Here is a 20,467-nt window from a genome sequence, read left to right as displayed (position 1 = left end):
TACAAGCTACTGAATCATGAGGATGCTTATTTTTTCACATGTATATTTGCCCTAATCCACATGTACATTATAATAAAGGCCAAATGTATTTTAACAGTATGCCACACTGATCTACTGTAAAGTTAAATGTAATTTCTAAGAAGGTACCGATGTTTAAAACAGCAAAATTACAAGTTCAAAAGAACACTGTAAATAAAATATAAAGCAGGGACAGTTACACCCTCCAAAAGGCGTAAACACCACATCCACCTTATAAAGATTAAGCCTAAGAAAGTAGAAAATTTAAGTGCGTTTTGAAAATAAACAATAAAGAAGCATCGCGTCTAGGCAGTTTGTGTCTCATTAAACTGGAACTTTATTTTGTTTTTCTTTGCTGACATTTAAACACAAGAGTGAAACATGAGATCCAGCCTGCTTTATTTCGGTGTTCTCTGGAATTCTTTCTTCATCGGGACTAAACAAGTCTTTGGAAAAGACAATGTGAGGTAATGTGTTAAAAACATGAAATCTTAAATATTCAATAAAAACATTCAAGTAACTAAAGGAAACACATAATTTATATTTTCTGTAACTACACTTGTAATTATACTCTTTATACTTTCTATTTCAATTCTTTCTGATAAAAGCATAAAGTTCGCATTACAAAATGACCTGTAATCAAGTCTGGTGAAGCAACTCAATCCTGTTTCTGTCTCAAAAATATATTAATTTTAATATTTAACATCAACTAAGATGTCCATGTTTATTAGTCTTTAACTTATTGATTGATTTAATACCCAGCAGCCTCAAAAAACTGCATGAATGAATTATTATTTATTCCACTACAACTTGAATTACTATTTCAAGCCTTATACCCTTATGATTGCCTAATAGCCTGATGGCTGTGATGAAGTTTACTTATGTATTCCTGTCGTGTATCATACACGTATTTAGTTAATGGGTAATAAATTCCGCTATAAATGATTAATTACCTCGTAACCAGTACTATCTGCCACTGTAATGGGGCTAGAGACCCTCTCATGGAGGAAGTCCCGCCTTCTCAGATCACTAAAAGAAATCATTGGTTCCTAGACATGGCAATCAAATAACAGCCATGTCTAGATTACGGGTCAGATAGGAGACCGTCGGTTTTAATCTGGTTGACTTTCACTGTGGTTTATTTCAGCGTTACACCTCTGAGGATCTACGCAGGGTAAAAGCTGAGATCTGTAGAGGGACGCCGACGGACTGTGAACGCTCCCCGACGGCTTCATCTGCGACTTTTATCCGCACAAAATCAAGATGGTGTTAATAATTAGACGCTAGAAAGGGCGGCATGTGTTGAGCCCTTAAAAAAAAATTATTAAAGGGTGTTTCCAGAGGATCCCGACTGCCAAACACAGAACAGCTGCAAATGTGATTCCTGCTCGTTGCAGAGGCGGCGAAGGAAAACAAAATCCATCCAGATGATGTCAGGAAAGCATTTCAAGGCTCACGAAGTGAGCTGCTGCATCAAGTATTTCATTTTCGGATTCAACATTATATTCTGGGTAAGTCCCCCGTCTGCGACTTCAGGCCTGCCATCGTCAGTTTAACACACTGACACGCTCTTTGTTCCCAATCAGCAGCTGTGAGGTGCATTTATGTGTGCGTATGTGTTTGTTGTTGTGTCTATGTTGTCCTGGGTTTCGATTCGCTTCCACTTTCTCTTTTGCTCCTGTGCACTTGCTCCCTGTCACCCATCAGCCGCTTTGTTTTCGTGTGTCCTCCATCAGAGTGAGAACAGCTCTCTCTCTCGGCATCATCGCGTGTTTACATGACCGTAGCCTTCAGCTGAGGCCTTTTTTTTCTTCTTTTTTCGTGGTGATGTTTAGGTTGAGAAAACAGCCGTCACCTTTTCTATGCATGAGTGAAACCGCAGGGGAAAAAAAACAAACATTCCGTCTTTTAAACCCACAGTCACCGTGGGCCGCCACTTCCTGGCTTGAAACAATAACCCGCATGGGTGCTTTTTTCACAGGTTGTTGATGAGGGAAGGTGGGGTAGGCTTTACTAATGGTTAGTTAAGTTATTAACAGAGCGATGCTCTCGTAGAACCGCAGCGATTAATCGATTTAAACAGTGACTGTTTTGATCGATTCATTGTTTTATCTCATTTAAAGCAAAAACGCTGTCAGTGAGTCCAAGTGTTAATTGTTTGATATTGGCTGCCTCTCCAGTACTTGCATTAAAGTAAGTAGAATAATCAGTGGATTTAGAGGATTGGTCGCAGAAAACAATGCCTAACTTATAAGTGATGTATGAAATAGTGTGGCCTGGTTTGAATAAGAGACAGCAGGGACATTATGCTCATCATTGATTGTTCTGTCATATTTTTTTTAATCGTCCGTCAGTCAATAAACAGTTTGGCTGAAATAGCAGAATAAAACTTCACATAATGTAGTGATCCAAGACGCTCAAGAAAACGTTGAGAGTAATAATTTTGTTTTTGAGGGTGTATCGGCAGAGCTATGCAGCATTAACCTTTTTGGATAACAGGAGCTCCTTTGTAAAACATGCACAGGCCACTCAGAAGGGTCATACCTGCGTTTGAAACCAGGATTGTCTGGCCTTGAGGCCATAGTGCTAACCACTGAGCCTGGTGCTGCCTGAGACATTTGTTCATTATCATATTTGGTGCCAACAAATGAACTGCTTGCTCCACAGCATCATATACAGCATGTTCTTTGGATGGATTAAATATGGGCATATCTACTTTTGTCTACATACGAATACAAATACAGATACAGTAAATTGCAGCAGTCCTACTGATAGGCACCGTTGGCCATATAAGGCCTTTTTAACAGCAGGGATTTTTTGTCTTGTTATTGTGGGGAAAACACAGATGCTGACAACATCTCTGATGATATTAGTAACAGTTCAAGTGTCCTGGTAAGTCATTGCGGTGTGGGAGTGTGGGACTTTCGGCCAAAGCCCCTATCTTTTTTTATTCACTTATTTATATCAGTAATTTTGACTTGTGCTAACTGACATAAAAAAATTAAATAAAACAAAGAAGCTAAAAAATACACTAAATTCAGCACATGCTACTTAAGCCATGAATGGCATTGGTGTGCCCAGTGGTTCTTCACGTATCGGGGACTGATAGAGACAAAGGCCTTTGGGCTGTGGAAAAGCTCTCAGCCAACTGTACAGCAATCGGCCCCTTTGAGCTTTGTGTCATTCAGGTATCAGCTGCTTATGTCACAAACAACTGTTCCCCTGCCTTAACAGCTGTCTCACAAACAAATACTTGAGATGGTCTGTAAAGTTCATTATCTTTAATCTAAAAAAAGTCCTTAGTGCTTCTATCTGGTGAATAAATGTGTCTAATTCAACAAAAGACTTCAGTTAAAATCAGTTATTCAAAAACCTATTATTTCTCATCTTTATTTTAGTGCTTGTTAAAGTCCTGGTAAGTTAGTGGGGTTTTAATTTTAATAGTGAAGGTGTTCTTGGATAAAAGCATATCCAACAACAATAATTGTTGTTGAAATCCTCACAAATTAAGTGGCTTATAAAGTATACTGTTTTTCTCAAGTTTCTCTTGTCATGGTTTGTCAGTGAAGATGTATCACAGTAGACACTGAAGCATAAATATTTTTTACCGAGTTTGTCTCTATGCTTTTTTTTTAAGTGCATTGTGGTGAGTAGGATGTAAAAAAGTTATTTCAAATAGAAAACCAAAACTCATTGCAAGTGAATGTGAAAGTAACAAAAGGCATGGAAATGTGACAATTAAATAAGGTGTTTATTAAAAACATATTAAAGTAATTAGCACAAGATTTAAAAAGTCTTGTAAACACAAACTACCATAAAATATTAAATCATAATACTGTCATAGTAATAATATTCCCGATTACTGCTTCTACACTGCGGCGTACAGTTATGTACAGTCAAGCTGTTTAAAGATGCTTTCTAATGTGGAAGCCTCCTGCTGATCCTGCAGACTGGGATGAGAAATATTTAGTAATGGACCACTGCCAGGAAAATCTCTCTGTAGTTTCTGTCAGTGTGCGTCTGTGTGATGACTACATGTAGCAGTCACAGCAAAATAATCCTGTTCTCTTGTTTCTCTCTTTTCTCCCTCTGTCAGTTCCTTGGAGTAGCGTTTCTTGCCATTGGTTTGTGGGCATGGAGTGAAAAGGTTAGTCGTATATTAATGTGTAATAACAAGTTGCAGGACTTATTTCTGTGAAGCTTTTTACTTACAGGTATCTGCAAATATTCCACAAACCGGCATATCGTTGTGGTTTATACTCGACTGCGTGCAAGGAATGGTCACCATGGCTTTACTGAATCAGAAAGGAATGCTGTGCTTTCCTGTGGGACTCATGAACAATGGGCTATGAATTGATCTGATGCATTTCACAGATTTGTTCATTGTGTACTGAGAGTGCAAAAAGCAGACAATCTACTGAGAGCACTTTTTCACCAAAGTACATTTGAAGATCTTGATTGTTATCTCATCCTACATACGTGACTACAACTAATATTATTTAATTATTTGTTAATTGCTAAATTATTATAATGGGTTGATTAACTTTAAGATTAATATAATGTCAAATGTATGGTGTAAAAAGTGTGGGTTAAATTAGACTGTTAGCTTTGGACAAAAACAAACAGCTAGCCAGGCTCTATCTAGAGGTAAGAAAATCTACATACAGCATCATGGGCTTGAATGTGTTCTTTTTCCAGCACAGAATTATTGTACAGTATGTACCTTTAATCTTCAGAAAAAAATAATGGCACAGGTTTAAATTTTATTTTGGATTTTCTCTAATCCACACAGGGTCGAAAGTATAAATGCAGGTTCAAATATATACATATTTATAATATCTGGTCAAATGTCCCTTAGTTGCACCTTGGTAGCCATCAACAAGCTTCTGCCATAATTCTGCCTGAATATTTGACCATTCACCTTGGCAGAATTGGTAAAGTTCCTGGCATGGACCTGGCTTTTAAGCTTAGTCCATAAATACCCAAAAGGGTTGAGGTCAGGCTTTGGGAAGGCCACTCCAGAAGCTTAATGTTAGCCTGCTTTATCTATCCCAAAACCACTTTTGACGTGTATTTGGATCATTGCCCTTTTGACTTGTCAAAAGCTGCAAATTTCAATTGAGCTTGAAAGTGTTGATTTTGGACAAGGGGCTTCTTTCTGTGGTGAAACACTCGCTTGACTGGAGACAGTGACGCTGGTGTTTCAGCAGTTTTCAGTCCATAGCAGGCTTGAACCTTAATTTTTGAACATCCTAACCAACTACCGTTCATCCGAGTGTGACGGCTTGGATCTTCTACCAGACTTTAGCTGGAACTGGTGGATGTGGTGACACATTCAAATAACTTATACTTACATAGAATTGTTTGAACTGATAGTCTTGAAATGTGAAGTTGTTTAGAAATGACTTCAAGAGATCTACCCAATTTGAATTCCTTAGATTTTTACGCTGTTGTATTGAAGAATTCAGTGAGTGCTGTCAAACAAATCATTTGTATGCTGATAAAGTTGTGATCTAGTTGTGGTCAGTCATGATCACTACCAAGTTAATAGGCCTAGACTTTGCTATACAATCATTCTACCCTGGTAAAAGAGCAGTTCAAAGAAAACAATACCAACACTACCATGGCATTCATGCTAATGATAGGTGCATGTCAACTTCTGACACAACTTTAATAGCATATCTATAGCTCACTGGTTTACATGCTAGAGCTTGTTTGTTTCGTCACTGCAGAAATTGAAAAATCAAATTAGGTTGGTTAGCTTTGTACAGATCCAGGAAGCTAATCGTAGCTAATATATGATAAGCTAAGTCAATTAAAACATATTTACATTTGCTCGCTCTGAGCAAGAGTAAATTAGCTTGTTCCCAAAAATCAAAAACAATTGACAATTTTATTATTAAATTCTTTTAAATAATTGCTTACATTGGTTTGGATTGTACTTTATGAAATTTGGGTGTTAAACATGCTTACAAAATGATTACTTTACCTGGGAAGAATGTTAGCAATGTGATGATATTTCAGTGGTTTTTCAGTTGAGTTTGACCTCACGTGCTTTGCTCCCAGGGTGTTCTGTCCAACATCTCATCCATCACTGACCTGGGGGGCTTTGACCCTGTCTGGCTCTTCCTTGTCGTGGGTGGTGTGATGTTCATTCTCGGGTTTGCTGGTTGCATTGGAGCGCTGCGGGAAAACTCTTTCCTGCTCAAGTTTGTATGTTTGTTAAAGGCTTTCTCAGAAATCTATAATTCTTTATATTTCTTGTTTTCATAACAGTTATTATATTCAGAAAATTCTCATGTCTTTCAGTTCTCCGTGTTCCTGGGCATCATTTTCTTTCTTGAGCTGACTGCTGGAGTCCTGGCCTTTGTCTTCAAAGACTGGATCAAGGACCAGCTCAATTTTTTCATTAATAACAACATTCGGGCCTACAGAGATGACATTGATCTGCAGAACCTGATCGACTTCACCCAGGAATATGTAAGCAATGTTTCTTTATTTGTGGCACCGATTTCTTTCTAGTATTTTTACCTTGTATTTTATATGTTATTGCAGTGGGAGTGTTGTGGAGCTTTTGGGGCTGATGACTGGAATTTGAACATCTACTTCAACTGTACTGATTCAAACCCGAGTCGTGAGAAATGTGGAGTGCCCTTTTCCTGCTGCACCAAAGATCCAGCGGTATGTCTCTCTATCACAAGATAACGTTGTGGCTGTTGGTGTTTTTGTGTCCTTTGTTAGAGTTTAAAATAATTTTTAACATGCTGAAACTACAAGACTTGAGGGGAAGTTTTGAAGGGCTTTCTTGTCACAGACAGCTTGTTATCTATGTTCTCCAGAAGAAGCAGTGATGCTATCAGCGACGATGGCTTGCATCCAACAGGACGCTCAGGACGCTGTGTTTAGTCGTGTCAGGCCCTGACTGCAAGTCAGAGTCTGAAAGCGGATGGGTGGGACTCTGGACCGAGGCATTTTTTGGCAGAAAAATACTCTTAACTGCTGCTTACTGTGCGCAGCAGTGACAGCATTTTTCTTCAGAAAAACAGACTCAGGAAGGGTTTTATTTGACAATCCAAGGACACGCTGTCCCACCAAGGTCATTCTCTATAGGGGAAAAAAAAGGAAACACTTGGATTTAAAAAAGTTGTTTTTCAAAGGCACCGTGTGCTCTTAATGTGTATACCATATCAAAAATTTTCATTTTTTTTAATTTTAATTGTTTAGTTGGGTTGTGCAGCAGGTGTCTTTTGTGGTTATATTTCAGGTCAGGTCTTTATCAGCCAGTTTCAAGTCAGTTGAAAGTTGTTTTTTTTGCTGTTAGCTTTCCATCAAAAAGTATTAATTTAAAATAAAAGGTGACATTTAAAATTAGTTTTGTTAGCGACCGTGGCTCAGGGGGTTGGGAATCGCATCTGTAACCAGAAGGTCGCCGGTTCGATCCCTGGGCTCTCTGTCCTGGTCGTTGTGTCCTTGGGCAAGACACTTTACCCTACTTGCCTACTGGTGTTGGCCAGAGGGGCCGATGGCGCAATATGGCAGCCTCGCTTCTGTCAGTCTGCCCCAGGGCAGCTGTAGCTACAACTGTAGCTGCCTCCACCAGTGTATGAATGTGAGAGTGAATGAATAGTGGTATTGAAAAGCGCTATATAAATCCAATCCATTATTATTATTATTATTTAAATGCCATAAAAATGACATCCAAAAGCTGAAATGCTTTTAGTGTTTTTTTTTTTACATTGCTACAAATGCTGCTGGAAGTTTGACTTCTTTTAAACTTTTTCCTCTGCTCTATGGATCTAAGGTTTGCCAGAAACCTCTGCCAAGCAATCCCTCTGTCTGTGACGCCACATCCAGTGAAGCCATTTCATTTTGGCTGACCATTAAGGAAAAGATTTCCACCAGACTTTATTCTCAAACATTGCCCTTTGTCAGCGGTGTTTTACACATTTTATTTTAATGATCTGCCCACTAAAGTTTTTATTTTAGATTAGATTAGATTAGATAGAACTTTATTAATCCCTCGGGTGGGTTCCTCTGGGAAATTCGATTTCCAAAAAAGCACAGCACCGACAGAAGTTACAGAGTTACAGAATATTATATATATATACACACATATATATATATATATATATATATATATATATATATATATATATATATATATATATACCTGCACGGTATGTACCACCGGCAGATAGAGGAGGTGGCTGATATCCAGAAATCCTACCAGTGGCTGGACAAAGCTGGACTGAAAGACAGCACAGAGGCACTAATCATGGCAGCACAAGAACAAGCTCTGAGTACAAGATCCATAGAGGCTGGGGTCTATCACACCAGGCAAGACCCCAGGTGCAGGCTGTGTAAAGATGCCCCAGAGACAATCCAGCACATAACAGCAGGGTGCAAGATGCTAGCAGGCAAGGCATACATGGAACGCCATAACCAAGTGGCCGGCATAGTGTACAGGAACATCTGTGCCGAGTATAACCTGGAAGTCCCGAGGTCAAAATGGGAGATGCCCCCAAGGGTGGTGGAGAATGACCGAGCTAAGATCCTGTGGGACTTCCAGATACAGACGGACAAAATGGTGGTGGCTAACCAACCGGACATAGTGGTGGTAGACAAACAGAAGAAGACGGCCGTAGTGATCGATGTAGCGGTTCCGAATGACAGCAATATCAGGAAGAAGGAACACGAGAAGCTGGAGAAATACCAAGGGCTCAGAGAAGAGCTCGAGAGGATGTGGAGGGTGAAGGTAACGGTGGTCCCCGTGGTAATCGGAGCACTAGGTGCGGTGACTCCCAAGCTAGGCGAGTGGCTCCAGCAGATCCCGGGAATAACATCGGAGATCTCTGTCCAGAAGAGCGCAGTCCTGGGAACAGCTAAGATACTGCGCAGGACCCTCAAGCTCCCAGGCCTCTGGTAGAGGACCCGAGCTTGAAGGATAAACCGCCCGCAGGGGCGTGCTGGGTGTTTTTTATATATATATATATATACACATATACACACACACACATATATATAAATACAGAGACAATATAAATAAAATATACGAAGGGGATAAATAGAATAAATAGGAATAAAAATAAAAATACAAGTGAATTGCACATTTCAAGTATTGAGTCTATTGCACCGTTGACTATTTACAAAAGTATTGCACAAGGTATTGCACAGTGAGGTGAAGAGGCACTACAGCTTAGTTGTTCCCCCCTCCTTTGTCCTCCTGTTTCCCCTCCCTCTCCCCTCCAGAGAGGAGTTAAACAGTCTGATGGCGTGTGGGACAAAGGAGTTTTTAAGTCTGTTAGTTCTTGTCTTTGGGAGAAGCAACCTGTCACTGAACAGACTCTTCTGATTGTTAATGGCCGTGTGCAGAGGATGCCCAGCATTGTCCATAATGTCCATCAGTTTCTTTAATGTCCTTTTCTCTGCCACTGTCACCAGAGTGTCCAGCTTCATGCCGACCACAGAGCTAGCCTTCCTGATCAGTTTCTCCAGCCTGGATGAGTCCCTCTTTGCTGTGCTGCTCCCCCAGCACACCACAGCATAGAAAAGTACTCCAGCAACCACTGACTGGTAAAACATCCTCAGGAGCTTCCTGCAGATGTTAAAAGACCTCAGCCTCCTGAGGAAGTACAGTCGGCTTTGGGCTTTTTTATACAGGTGCTCTGTGTTGCATGACCAGTCCAGTTTATTGTCCACCCACAGCCCGAGGTACTTGTACTTGTTGACCACCTCCACCTCCTCCCCCTCTATCTGAACCGGTAGTGGACCTTCTCTGGACCTCCCGAAGTCCACAACCAGTTCCTTAGTCTTTGAGGTGTTGAGTTGCAGGTGGTTTGTGTGACTCCATGCGACAAAGTTCCTCACCAGACTTCTGTACTCCTCTTCCTGATCATCCCAGATACACCCCATGATGGCTGTGTCGTCTGCAAACTTCTGAATATGGCATAATTCAGAGTTGTAGCAGAAGTCAGAGGTGTACAGGGTGAAGAGAAGAGGGGACAGCACAGTTCCCTGTGGTGCTCCTGTGCTGCTGACCACTGTGTCAGACGTGATGTCCTTCAGCCTGACGTACTGTGGTCTGTCGGTGAGGTAGTCGGAGATCCAAGCCACCAGGCAGGGGTCCACCTCCATCCTGTTCAGTTTTTCCTGAAGCATACAGGGCCGGATGGTATTAAAGGCACTGGAAAAGTCAAGAAACAGGATCCTGACCGTGCCTTTTCCCCCATCCAGGTGTGAGTGGGCTCTGTGTAGGAGGTACAGGATGGCATCCTCCACTCCGACACCCGCCTTGTATGCAAACTGTAGTGGGTCCTGGGCATGTTGTACCTGTGGTCGGAGGAGGTTGAGGAAGAGCCGCTCTAGAGTCTTCATAAGATGTGACGTCAGTGCCACCGGTCGGAAGTCATTCAGCTCATTGGGCCGGTTCTTTTTGGGGACCGGGACGATGCAGGATGTCTTCCATAGGGCGGGCACTCTCCCCAGTCGCAGACTGAGGTTGAAGACTCGTTATAGCGGCTCCCCAAGTTCAGCAGCACACGCCTTAAGCATCCTAGGACACACCTTGTCTGGGCCTCCTGCCTTTCTGGGGCGAAGCTTCCTCAGTTGTCTCCTGACCTGATCCACTGTGACACTGGGAGATGTTTGGGAGGAGGGGAGGGGGGGAGATGTCTTGCTGCTGAGAGAGGGATTGGAGGAGGGGGGTGTCATGGTGTCAGGAAGAGGGGGAAGCGAGGGAGGTAGGAGAGTGGGGAGAGGACTCTGTAGTGAAGGTGAGGGTGAGGGTGGGGGGGTTGTGGGCTGGTCAAACCTGTTGAAGAAGTTGTTGAGTTCGTTTGCCTTCTCCACAGTCCCCCCCACTGTGCTTTTCTTGGTGTTGTGGCCTGTGATGGTTTTCACACCATTCCAGACCTCCCTCATATTGTTCCTCTCCAACTTCTGCTCCACCTTCCTCCTGTAGGTGTCCTTTGCTTCCCTCAGAACAAAATTTGACTTCTGGGAGTTAAATGTTACTGTAGCCCAAGTTTCTGCAGCTGTGGTCCCACACAGTCTTATAAAGGTTAACCTGACCAGAAAGGCAGATGCATCCTTGCACACAAAACGTTGGAGTCGTTTAATCTTCACAAGTAGAATATAATAGGCAAGCAAACATAAACAAATCCTTGGTTTATATGCAAAAATCTTCACAGTAACTGTATAACCATGGATTGGTGAGTTTTACTCATGATCATCTAGTTTTACAGTTTTTAATGTGTATGCATGTTTTATTGTTTTTCACTGTAAAGGCCAGTCTAGAATCTCTAGCTAATCTAAAAATGCATGTGTGTCTTCTCTTCGCAGGAGGACGTCATTAACACTCAGTGTGGATACGACATCCGAGCAAAACCGGTGAGCTACAAACGGAAACTTAAATTTATCACCGAGACTGAGACCCTGATGTAAAAAGTAAAAGGAATAGAAAAGAGTAGAAAGCATGAATTGTTCTGGCTTATTTTGCCTCGGGGAGGTTTATATGGCTATATGAGGTCGTCAGTTGCTCCACCCTGGACACAATATTCCTCTTTCAGTATGTTTCTCAACTCCTCACTCGTGAAAATACAGCAGCTGGCTCTCCATCAACACTTTGGGCCTTGTGGCATTACTCATGCAGCAGCAATGCAATGGGAATTGAAATCCCCTCCCCCGCCTGTCATTAGCTTTGGCCTTACTGCACGGCCAGCGTAATGTAAGGAAAAAAGGCTCTGTTTGTTTTCTTGACTTTAAATGTGAGCCAGAGTGAAGCAGTTTTAACAAGAGTCAGAGGAAAACAGTGAGCCGAGTGTGTGTTAACGACTACGTAACACTGGATCAGAGGCATTTTGCTGTGGAGGGCTTTAGGGGAAACCGCAAAATGAAAAGGGGAATCATGTGCTATTAAAAATAACTGTGTTGTTAAGTGTCGTGGAGCAAAATAAAACCAAATATATTTCAGATGAACTTGACTATCACGCTGTAGTATTGGTTTGACTTGTAATTGTTTTGACAGGACTCTGACCAGAGGTCATTCATCTATATCAAAGGCTGCGTACCACAGTTTGAGAAGTGGCTTCAAGATAACCTGACAGTGGTGGCAGGCATATTTATTGGGATTGCATTACTGCAGGTGGGGATCAGTTTGTCCTAAACATCTGAGCTTTTGTCATTTTTTTCCATTACCTAACAATTTGTTTTCCTTTTTTTTTTTTTTTTTTTTTTTAGATTTTTGGCATCTGTTTAGCGCAAAATCTCGTGAGCGACATCGAGGCTGTGAGAGAGAGTTGGTAGGTAGCAAGGGTCATCAGGGTGACGCGTCAAATTTTGTGTCTGAGTGCATAATTTTTGTAAATCAGTTCACGGCTTGTAGGGGTTTATTTTGTAATTTAACTTAACATAACTACATGAGTTAAATTTAGCGGCTCCATATTTAAGAGAGCATTAAAAACCTCTTCAGGCAGCCATAAAGACCTGATGGGCAGGGCTGCTTGTGTATTATGAAATATCCTTTTGACTATTATTACTTTTGTATGTAAACCTTCATAATAAAAGTCTCACGATTATGGTTGCAACACCCTGACATGGAAGAACATACAAATTATTGGACAGTTGCACAAAAGCTTTAATTATTTGAAAAGCTTTACAACTATTGGTATTTATAAATTTGGACTATATTAACACTTAAAAATTTAAAAAAAGCACAACAGAGTATTTTTCTTTAAACTACACTATAATTCTTTTGTTTAGTATCGTTTCAATTTTTCTTAGTCCTCTTTAAAATGACAGTTACACCTGACTATAATGATCATAGCGTATCTTTGCTTTTATGTGTCATGTTCAACATACGTAACTCAGTGGTGACGAAAATTTGTATCGGCAACGAAATTTTATTTAGTCACAACTAAATATGGAAAGATGAATCGCACAAAGTGCAGCAAGCCTGGCAAAAGCGTTCCGTCTCTGTTTTTACTAGATATTGTAATGCACCGAAAATGTTTTGGAACTAAAAAAAGGTTTAACAGAATAAACTCCTACTGTCATGAATTATTTTAATCTAAAATGATGCATTATGTGTGTCACGTCAATAACTTATAAGCATGATTTCGTTGTTAAAAATTAGTTGGCGGCTGTAGAGTTGGCTTTGGGTGTATTATGGTTCAGAATGAAATAAACATGTAATATGATAATAAATGTAACAACGTTTTGAAAATACATTCCAGGTCCACAAATGAAGTCCTGAATTTGAAATTGCCTGAGTTTCCCTGTATTAACACCAGCAGGTTGATATCTTTGCTTCCAAGTGAGATAATTGTGTGAATTGTCACATACTGAGTTGCTTTGTGGTAACTTTGGTTATTCAGGGACTTTCTGCAAAGCACCACCGTCAGGCTAGAAAGGCGCCCTGATGAAAAAATTAAACGTTGTTGCAAACATCTTGAACTTAAAAACAAAAAGAATCACAAACAGCTTCATCGGTATTACATCATTAGTGTTAATGGCAAGTGTAATGTAAGGAAACAAGCTGCCCCAGTTATTCTAAAACTTAAAAAACATCCACCCAATTGGAAACTTGAAAATGTGCTGCAGCACACACAAACCTCTAAATACCACCATCACCCGCTGCTTTGCAAAGTCCTGCTTTGAAGGTTGACTATTTAGTCAGCGTTTTCCTGTCGCCATCTTGGTTATTTATTTCATTCTATATGGGATCATAATTCACAAAATAAGCATGTTGTATTAACTAACCCTCTGCTTCTCAGTGTTGCAAACAAAGCTTATTTTGCTTGTGCTTTTTATTGTCTTGGTTGTTTTATTGTTCCGATTCATAAATCTGCTTCCTGTTTTTGTGCAGTTTGTTTACCTAAGACCTCCAGAGAGTTTTCAAAGGCAAGAAAGATGTACAAGGTAAGCGCTTTGAGATCAATATAGCAGTATAAATTATCGATCTCCTCCGATGTTTTTTATTTTTTATTTTTATTTAATTTTTACAGGACTGCGGCTCGGATGCCAGCGTTGAAGGGAAGTACTTTAGTCACCTAAAATGTGCAGTATGAAGAGTCTCGCTCATATGTAAATAGTAAATTTAGAATTATTTTTAGAGTTACTGTATTTTAAATGAAGCACCCCCCCTCTGAAATATACTACTATACACACAAAAACAATGGAAAATAATATTTCAGTAAAAGCTACAGTTACAGTAAAGGCTGTGTTGAAGAAGCCAGGAAGATAATGTGTTTTGCCCAGATAACAAGCGGAGACGGCGTTTCTCTGAGGTAGTGCTTCATTTAGAATATGGTCTGTGGTTTTATATGTCTCACAGCTGCAGTTTTTTAACAGCTGCATGTAAAGGGTGTGTAAGAAGATAAAAGTGATTCTGGAAATGCACTGCATGCCTTTTGTCTCTTGATAGGACATCGGCTTCTAACTGTGTTAAGTATTTTAAAGTATTTGTAAAATAGTAATTTCGATTGAATCGGCTGGTTAGCACTTTGTTGAATGTTTGATGGAGTCTACTTAAGAGAACGAACTTTAGATGTGGACACTGTTACAGATTGCAGTTTGACTTATGGGGGATGTAGTCACCGTGTAGTTTCACGAAGAGACGTGATGGATGTGTTCAGCTTTGTAAACTTGCTTTTCTTGGAAAGAATGACAAAATAATGTAATACATGTACTGAGAGAAACCCAACGATGTGGCATCTAATCAAAACTCAGCCTTAAGCACTTTAATCTTCACAGAGGACAGAGGATAATGAAGTTCATTTCAGCTGTTCGGCTTTTTGTCATGACAGACTGTTATCTGGTCAAGCAGCAGCCACTGGAGGGGGAACTTTCCATAATATGCTTATGTAACATCCTGGTACTTCATAAGTGTCACCTTGAAAATGGGTTTGGGGACTTTTTTAGTGTAGTCACCTTCTTTGCACACAATCTTTTTGTCCATTAGTGTTCTGTCATACCTTCATTAATTTGCCTTTATTTTTAGTTGTGGCCAGTGTGTTGAAATCGTGAAAACCCTTATTTGTTAGATTTTTACTTTTTTTTTACTGCTTGTTGGCACTTAATTGAACATAGAAGTAAATTATTTAATTTACAAATGCACAGTACTTGAAAGTAGAGCGCGCAAGCTCTGTCATCAGCATTTATTAAAAATTCAGTGATATTAAACACACAAAGTTTTCTCTTAACAGAGTGAAAAAAGCCATTTAATGTAAAGGACATGTGAACCTGTGAACTTTTCCTCTGCAGCTGATGACAATATGATATTAATCAATGTGTTTCTGGTTTCTACCACATGTATAATCTTATACTGAGAAAATGTTAGAATGCCAAAATGGTGTCAGATATCTGTTTACCTGCCACTTAGTGCCATATTTGCGATTTCTACATACTCCCGATTATAACCACACTTTTCTTTCACGTGTACTCCTGATTCTTGTAAATAACTGGATTGTGATAAGATGTAGATACATCTGAATAAATGTTGTTCTTTGTATTATTTTGTCTATTTCTGTGTATACTTTGTCTGGATAATATGTTACACTGATACCGCACTTACCTCAGACTAAAATTAATGGTAGCGCTGCAGAGGAATTGTACTCCAGTGTGACTGGGTGAATGACAACTCACTACCTCCATCTTGTGTTTAAAACAATATATATGTTGGACCTTTTTTTCACTGTAACCCTCCAACTGGTCTCCAGCTGTGGGTATCACATATTTTTAGGTTTAATTTGCGTACGGTTTTCATATACTGAAACTAAAGGCGTGGTACACTCAAGCAATAATAATAATATTATTAAAACATATGCTGGGGTCGACAACCCTGGGATTATGACCTCACTGAGGTCAAAATGTTAGCAGAGAAGTGAGCCTGTGATGGGTGGGAAAGAAAAAATAGGAAAAGCACTGCTGTGGCTTGTGTCAAGAAAATGACTCCCCAGTTACTTCATTAGTCAGACTTTGCTCGTACCAGGTTGGACCTTCAGCTCCTTTAATTCTTTGTGGCACAGAATCAGTAAGGTGCTCAGAGGTTTTAGTCCATATTAACATGATAGCATCACACAGTTGATGCAGATTTGTCAGCTGTATACATGATGTAAAGTTCCTGTCCCTCCACCTTCCAAAGGTACTCTTTCGGATTGAGCTCTGTTGACTATGAAGGCCGTTTGAGTACAGTGAACTCATTGTCATGTTCAGCAAACCAGTTTGAGATGACCTGAGCTTTGTGAAAATGTGTGTTATCTTGCTGGAAGAGCCACCAGAAGATGGGAACAATGTGGTCATAAAGAGATGGACATGGTCAGCAACAACACTCAGGTAGGCTGTGGGGTTTAAAATATATTTAGCTGATACTAAAAGGCCAAACGTGTGTCAAGAAATTCTGATCCAAATCTTTCAGTAGAAATCAAAACTGCTTTTTAACTCATCTGTTGTTCAATTTTGGTGAATCTGTGAATTGTAGCCTCAGTTTTCTGATGTTTGCTGACAGGAGTGGCACCTGGTGTGGTCTTCTGCTGCAGTAGCTGCTTCAAGATTTAAAAGGTTATGTGTTCAGAGATGTTCTTCTGCAGACCTTGGTTGCAACAAGGGGTTATTTGAGCTACTGTTACCTTCCTATCAGCTAAAAGCAGTTGGGTCATTCTCCTCCAACAAGGTATCTTCACGCAGAGAACTGCCGCTCATTTTCTTTGTTTCAGACCATTCTCTGTAAACCCCTAGAGATGGTTGTGTGGAGAAATTTCAGTATATCAACAGTTTCTGAAATACTGAGATCAGCCTGTCTGACACCATCAACCATGCCACGTTCAGAATCACTTAAATCACTTTTTTGTCCCCATTCTGATGATGTTGAAGCTTAAAAAATGCATCATAAAGTATTAAAGTGTTGCTGTAGCTTCAGCCTCGTTAGAATATTGATCTTTTTCACACAGCTTTGAAGTAGGTGAAGTCGAGCCAGAAATTTAACTTTTGGTTCCCCATTCTGATGCTCAGTTTGAACTTCGGCAGGTCATCTTGACCAATGTCAACGTGCCTAACGAGAAGCTGAAAAGGGCTGCCTAATAAGGTAGCTGGTGAGTATGACAACACAGCATGGCAAGTTTCAGGCTTTGCTGGAATTAAACAGTTAAGTATTCATCTTTTAAATGACCTTAAAGAAAATTTGAGTTCATGGTAGATGAGATCCTTTCAGTGTTTTAGCTCAGTCAGTTCAACATGTAGTTGATAATCCATTACGTCAACACATGGAGGTAACAACATACCATTTAAAATTCAATTTAAAGTTTGATTTTGGATGATATCTGAAAAATAAAGTTTAACTATGAGATATGGATTTTAAAAATAAAAGTTTTGGATCCTGTAACACTTGTTGGATGTAACTTGATTTAACTTTCATATAAAGTACACATACACTCCAATGTGGCTTAGCTGCTGCCATTGTTGTTCACTAGCCAGCAATCACCAGTACATTATGTGTTCTCAGTTGTGCTACTCAGTAATTATTTATGATTACATTTTAGCTATTACAAATGCTAAAATTAGGTGTGTATTCAGATATGATGTTAGCCTTCAGATGAGTTAGTGAGAGCAATGGTACATGTGTTAATTAGATTAGAGCCACACACACATACACTTATTTTCCTATCAACATATCGCAGATAACCAGCATGCAGTATCTGTTTTCTGAGTTATCAGGAACTGACCTTTGGCATACATTGGGTGTTATCTGCCTCAGTGTGAGTTTTGATCCTTTTCAGGCTGTAAAGAGAAAGAAAAGTTGACACGTGCCCACTAATCAGTTAATAGTAATCAGTTTTCCTCTCAAACGTGTCCACTCCTCTGTACTTTGATTATGAGTGCCAATCTAATGGCATTGTTTGGAGTTTGTTTCTTGTTTTTTTTAATCCAGATTTCCAAGAAGCACACTGAGAAAGCAAATCTCCACCAAGGCAGCTCAGACACTGGGCAGTATTTACTTTTACTTGAATGTTGTTTGATATTTTAGCTAAATGTTATGTAGGAGTAGGTGATGGAAAAGAGGTACTGACTTGTAAATAACTGGACGTGAATAACTTATATAAAGATTATAGGGTGTTTATTTTGTGAAAGTTTGACCTTATTTAACCTTGAAGAAAAGGTCAGAGCTCCAGAGTAATGTGACATTTAGAATCCCCATATATCGTTCCTATAAGCCTGGAAATTATCACTATAAACAATGGCAGTAAGGAACGTAGCTTTAAATAACTCTGTATCGTATCATCATTTTGACCTTGAAGTAGAGGTCAGATGTCAAATGACATGACAATTTAAATCTTTATATGGTACTTTCTGTATATTGACAATACACACCACACTTGTAGCAATAATACTTTTTATGTTATAAGACTTTTTTTGTCAGTTTTCGACCAATAAATCGTTAAACTAATCTTGGTGGATGGAAACATGCTAAGGCTATAATTCTTCTTCTATGAATAACATAATCGTAACTCCTTTTTGCAGTGTGGGGACACCAGCATCTGCAATTTGTTTGCATGTGAAAGAAGTCACTGAATAATTAAAACTCATGTCTATGTCATAAAAATGCAGCAACTGACAGAAACTATAAACTCCACAACTATAAATGGAATGGCTGTTTGTTATTAACTCATTCACTGCCATTGACGTCTATAGCCGTCAATGGCAGTGAATGAGTCAATGGGTTTAACTCATTCACTGCCAATGGCTGGCAGTGAATGAGTTAATAAAAATATTTTGCATCAATCAGAGTTTGCATGTTCTCATTTTCTCTGTGTGGGTGTCCCTCTGGGTACGCTGCTCCCTACCACAGGGTAAAGACATGCTTGTTAGGTTTACTCGTGATTCCCATACATGTGATGGATGTATTTGAATCCACCAGTTTGCTGGGGCCTTTCTGAGTGGAGTTTATATGTTCTCCCCATCCTAAAACACACACAGGTTAGGTTAACTGGCAAGTCAAAATTCAGAGGTGTGAATATTAGCATGAAGGGTCTGTCAGTAGACTGGTGACCAGTACAAGGTTTTTCCCTTTCTCTTGCCCTGTAACTGCTGGGATAACCATCCCCACAACACTGAACTGGATAAGTTGAAGAAAATAGGTGGATTCTTATGGCAAGACATCATTTTTTTTCACTTGGAAAACGAGCCAATACATTTAAATAATATGTAGGTTTACATTTTAACAATGAATATGTATGCAATATTAAGATATATTAAGACATTAGTAAAATCTGTGTCTCAAAGAGCCACCTTATTTGGTCTTGTTATTGTAATTTTTCTGCTTTATCTAAGGTATCCAAACTCGTTTTTTTTTGTTCTGTACCTGTGTTTGTACTGTTACTTTTAGTCAGTATGCCACAGGCCATAACACACATCCTTCTCTCTTATCTGCAGATAATCTGTGACAGATGTTGAGTCCACCAGAAAAGCCTAACAGCTTTTTTGGCTGCTGACTATAGTTCACAGTATTTACTTTCCAGTTGTTGGAGTTTGTTATCAGTAAATTATGAAAAAAAGAGGTCGTTTTTAAATCTAATTTTATAGAAATCATACATCATACTGATCATCATCACCATCATCCCCACTGCTACACTGGAACTGCTGCATCCAGCGTTGATGCATCAGGATTCACTTGTTTACTTGAAAATAGCCATGAGATATTTTATTATTACTGGTTAAAAAAATACATTTTTGGGGTCATCTCAGTAAGGCTACTTCCAGCTGCTCCCTTATTCACAAGAGGTCACCACAGCAGGTAGCTCTGCATGATTTTATTTTATTTTTTATGAATAAAATAAATATGGGTCACTGTGCACCCAGCTCCTGCTGATGTGTGTCTCCAGAATTAAACCTGGAATCTTTGACTTGTGAGCAGATGTGTAAACCACTACCAATGGAGCCACGTGGTAAATGTTAAAACAATGGCATGGCTTGTTTCACAGCATGATTTTCTACAAGGACATTTTCCATACTTACATTATCTCTCCACAACCACACATCTGCCTAGCTACAGGGCTAGGACAACAAGGCTGTAAAATTAAAAGAAAAAAAACCCTTTACAGTCACAAAGTGGCAGATGTGTTTTCATACATGACTAGAAACTATTTTTTTAAAATTCAACCGATATGTTTTTTTTTGTGTGTGTTCAGGCTCTGCTAAGAAACAAACAGCCAAATAGACAGTAAATATCTAAACGGATCTCAGTTGAAACACAGTCTGGCCTACAGGAGCCATTCCAATTGGTAGGTCCTTAATCAACAGCGGCTTTCATTAAACAGACTGAGTTTTGCAGGAATTAATGCATCTGCACGAGGGAAACTACACATCTACAGTTTTATATATCGCGGTAATAACCCACACACTAAATATTCGGGCCCACGGTAGAAATTTGCGTTTTTACAGCCCACACTGAGATGCT

The 20,467-nt window shown here is 39.6% G+C and overlaps 1 protein-coding gene across 2 annotated transcripts; it reads left to right on the top strand.

The window, feature by feature from the left end:
* Window positions 1–1,112: 1,112 nt before the first annotated feature.
* On the top strand, window positions 1,113–16,390 carry LOC146630521 (tetraspanin-5). Of its 2 annotated transcripts, XM_085356958.1 has the most exons (10): window positions 1,113–1,529; window positions 4,115–4,165; window positions 6,085–6,231; window positions 6,328–6,498; window positions 6,574–6,699; window positions 11,359–11,406; window positions 12,044–12,160; window positions 12,256–12,317; window positions 13,883–13,935; window positions 14,022–16,390. In XM_085356958.1, exons 1-9 carry the CDS (start codon window positions 1,446–1,448, stop codon window positions 13,893–13,895), a joined length of 819 nt encoding a protein of 272 aa, XP_085213084.1. In that variant the 5' UTR covers window positions 1,113–1,445; the 3' UTR covers window positions 13,896–13,935; window positions 14,022–16,390. The 2 variants fall into 2 exon arrangements, with proteins under 2 accessions (XP_085213084.1, XP_085213085.1); XM_085356959.1 differs by lacking the exons at window positions 13,883–13,935; window positions 14,022–16,390 and having other exon boundaries at window positions 12,256–12,321.
* The last annotated feature ends 4,077 nt before the right edge of the window (window positions 16,391–20,467 follow it).

This window comes from Diplotaxodon limnothrissa, linkage group LG6 (genome assembly GCF_057381915.1).
Source record: "Diplotaxodon limnothrissa isolate DT_005_m linkage group LG6, D_limnothrissa_male_GT1.1, whole genome shotgun sequence".
Classification (NCBI taxonomy): Eukaryota; Metazoa; Chordata; class Actinopteri; order Cichliformes; family Cichlidae; genus Diplotaxodon; species Diplotaxodon limnothrissa.
Note: the sequence above shows the minus strand (reverse complement) of the source record. Positions and strands in the feature narration are given on the sequence as shown.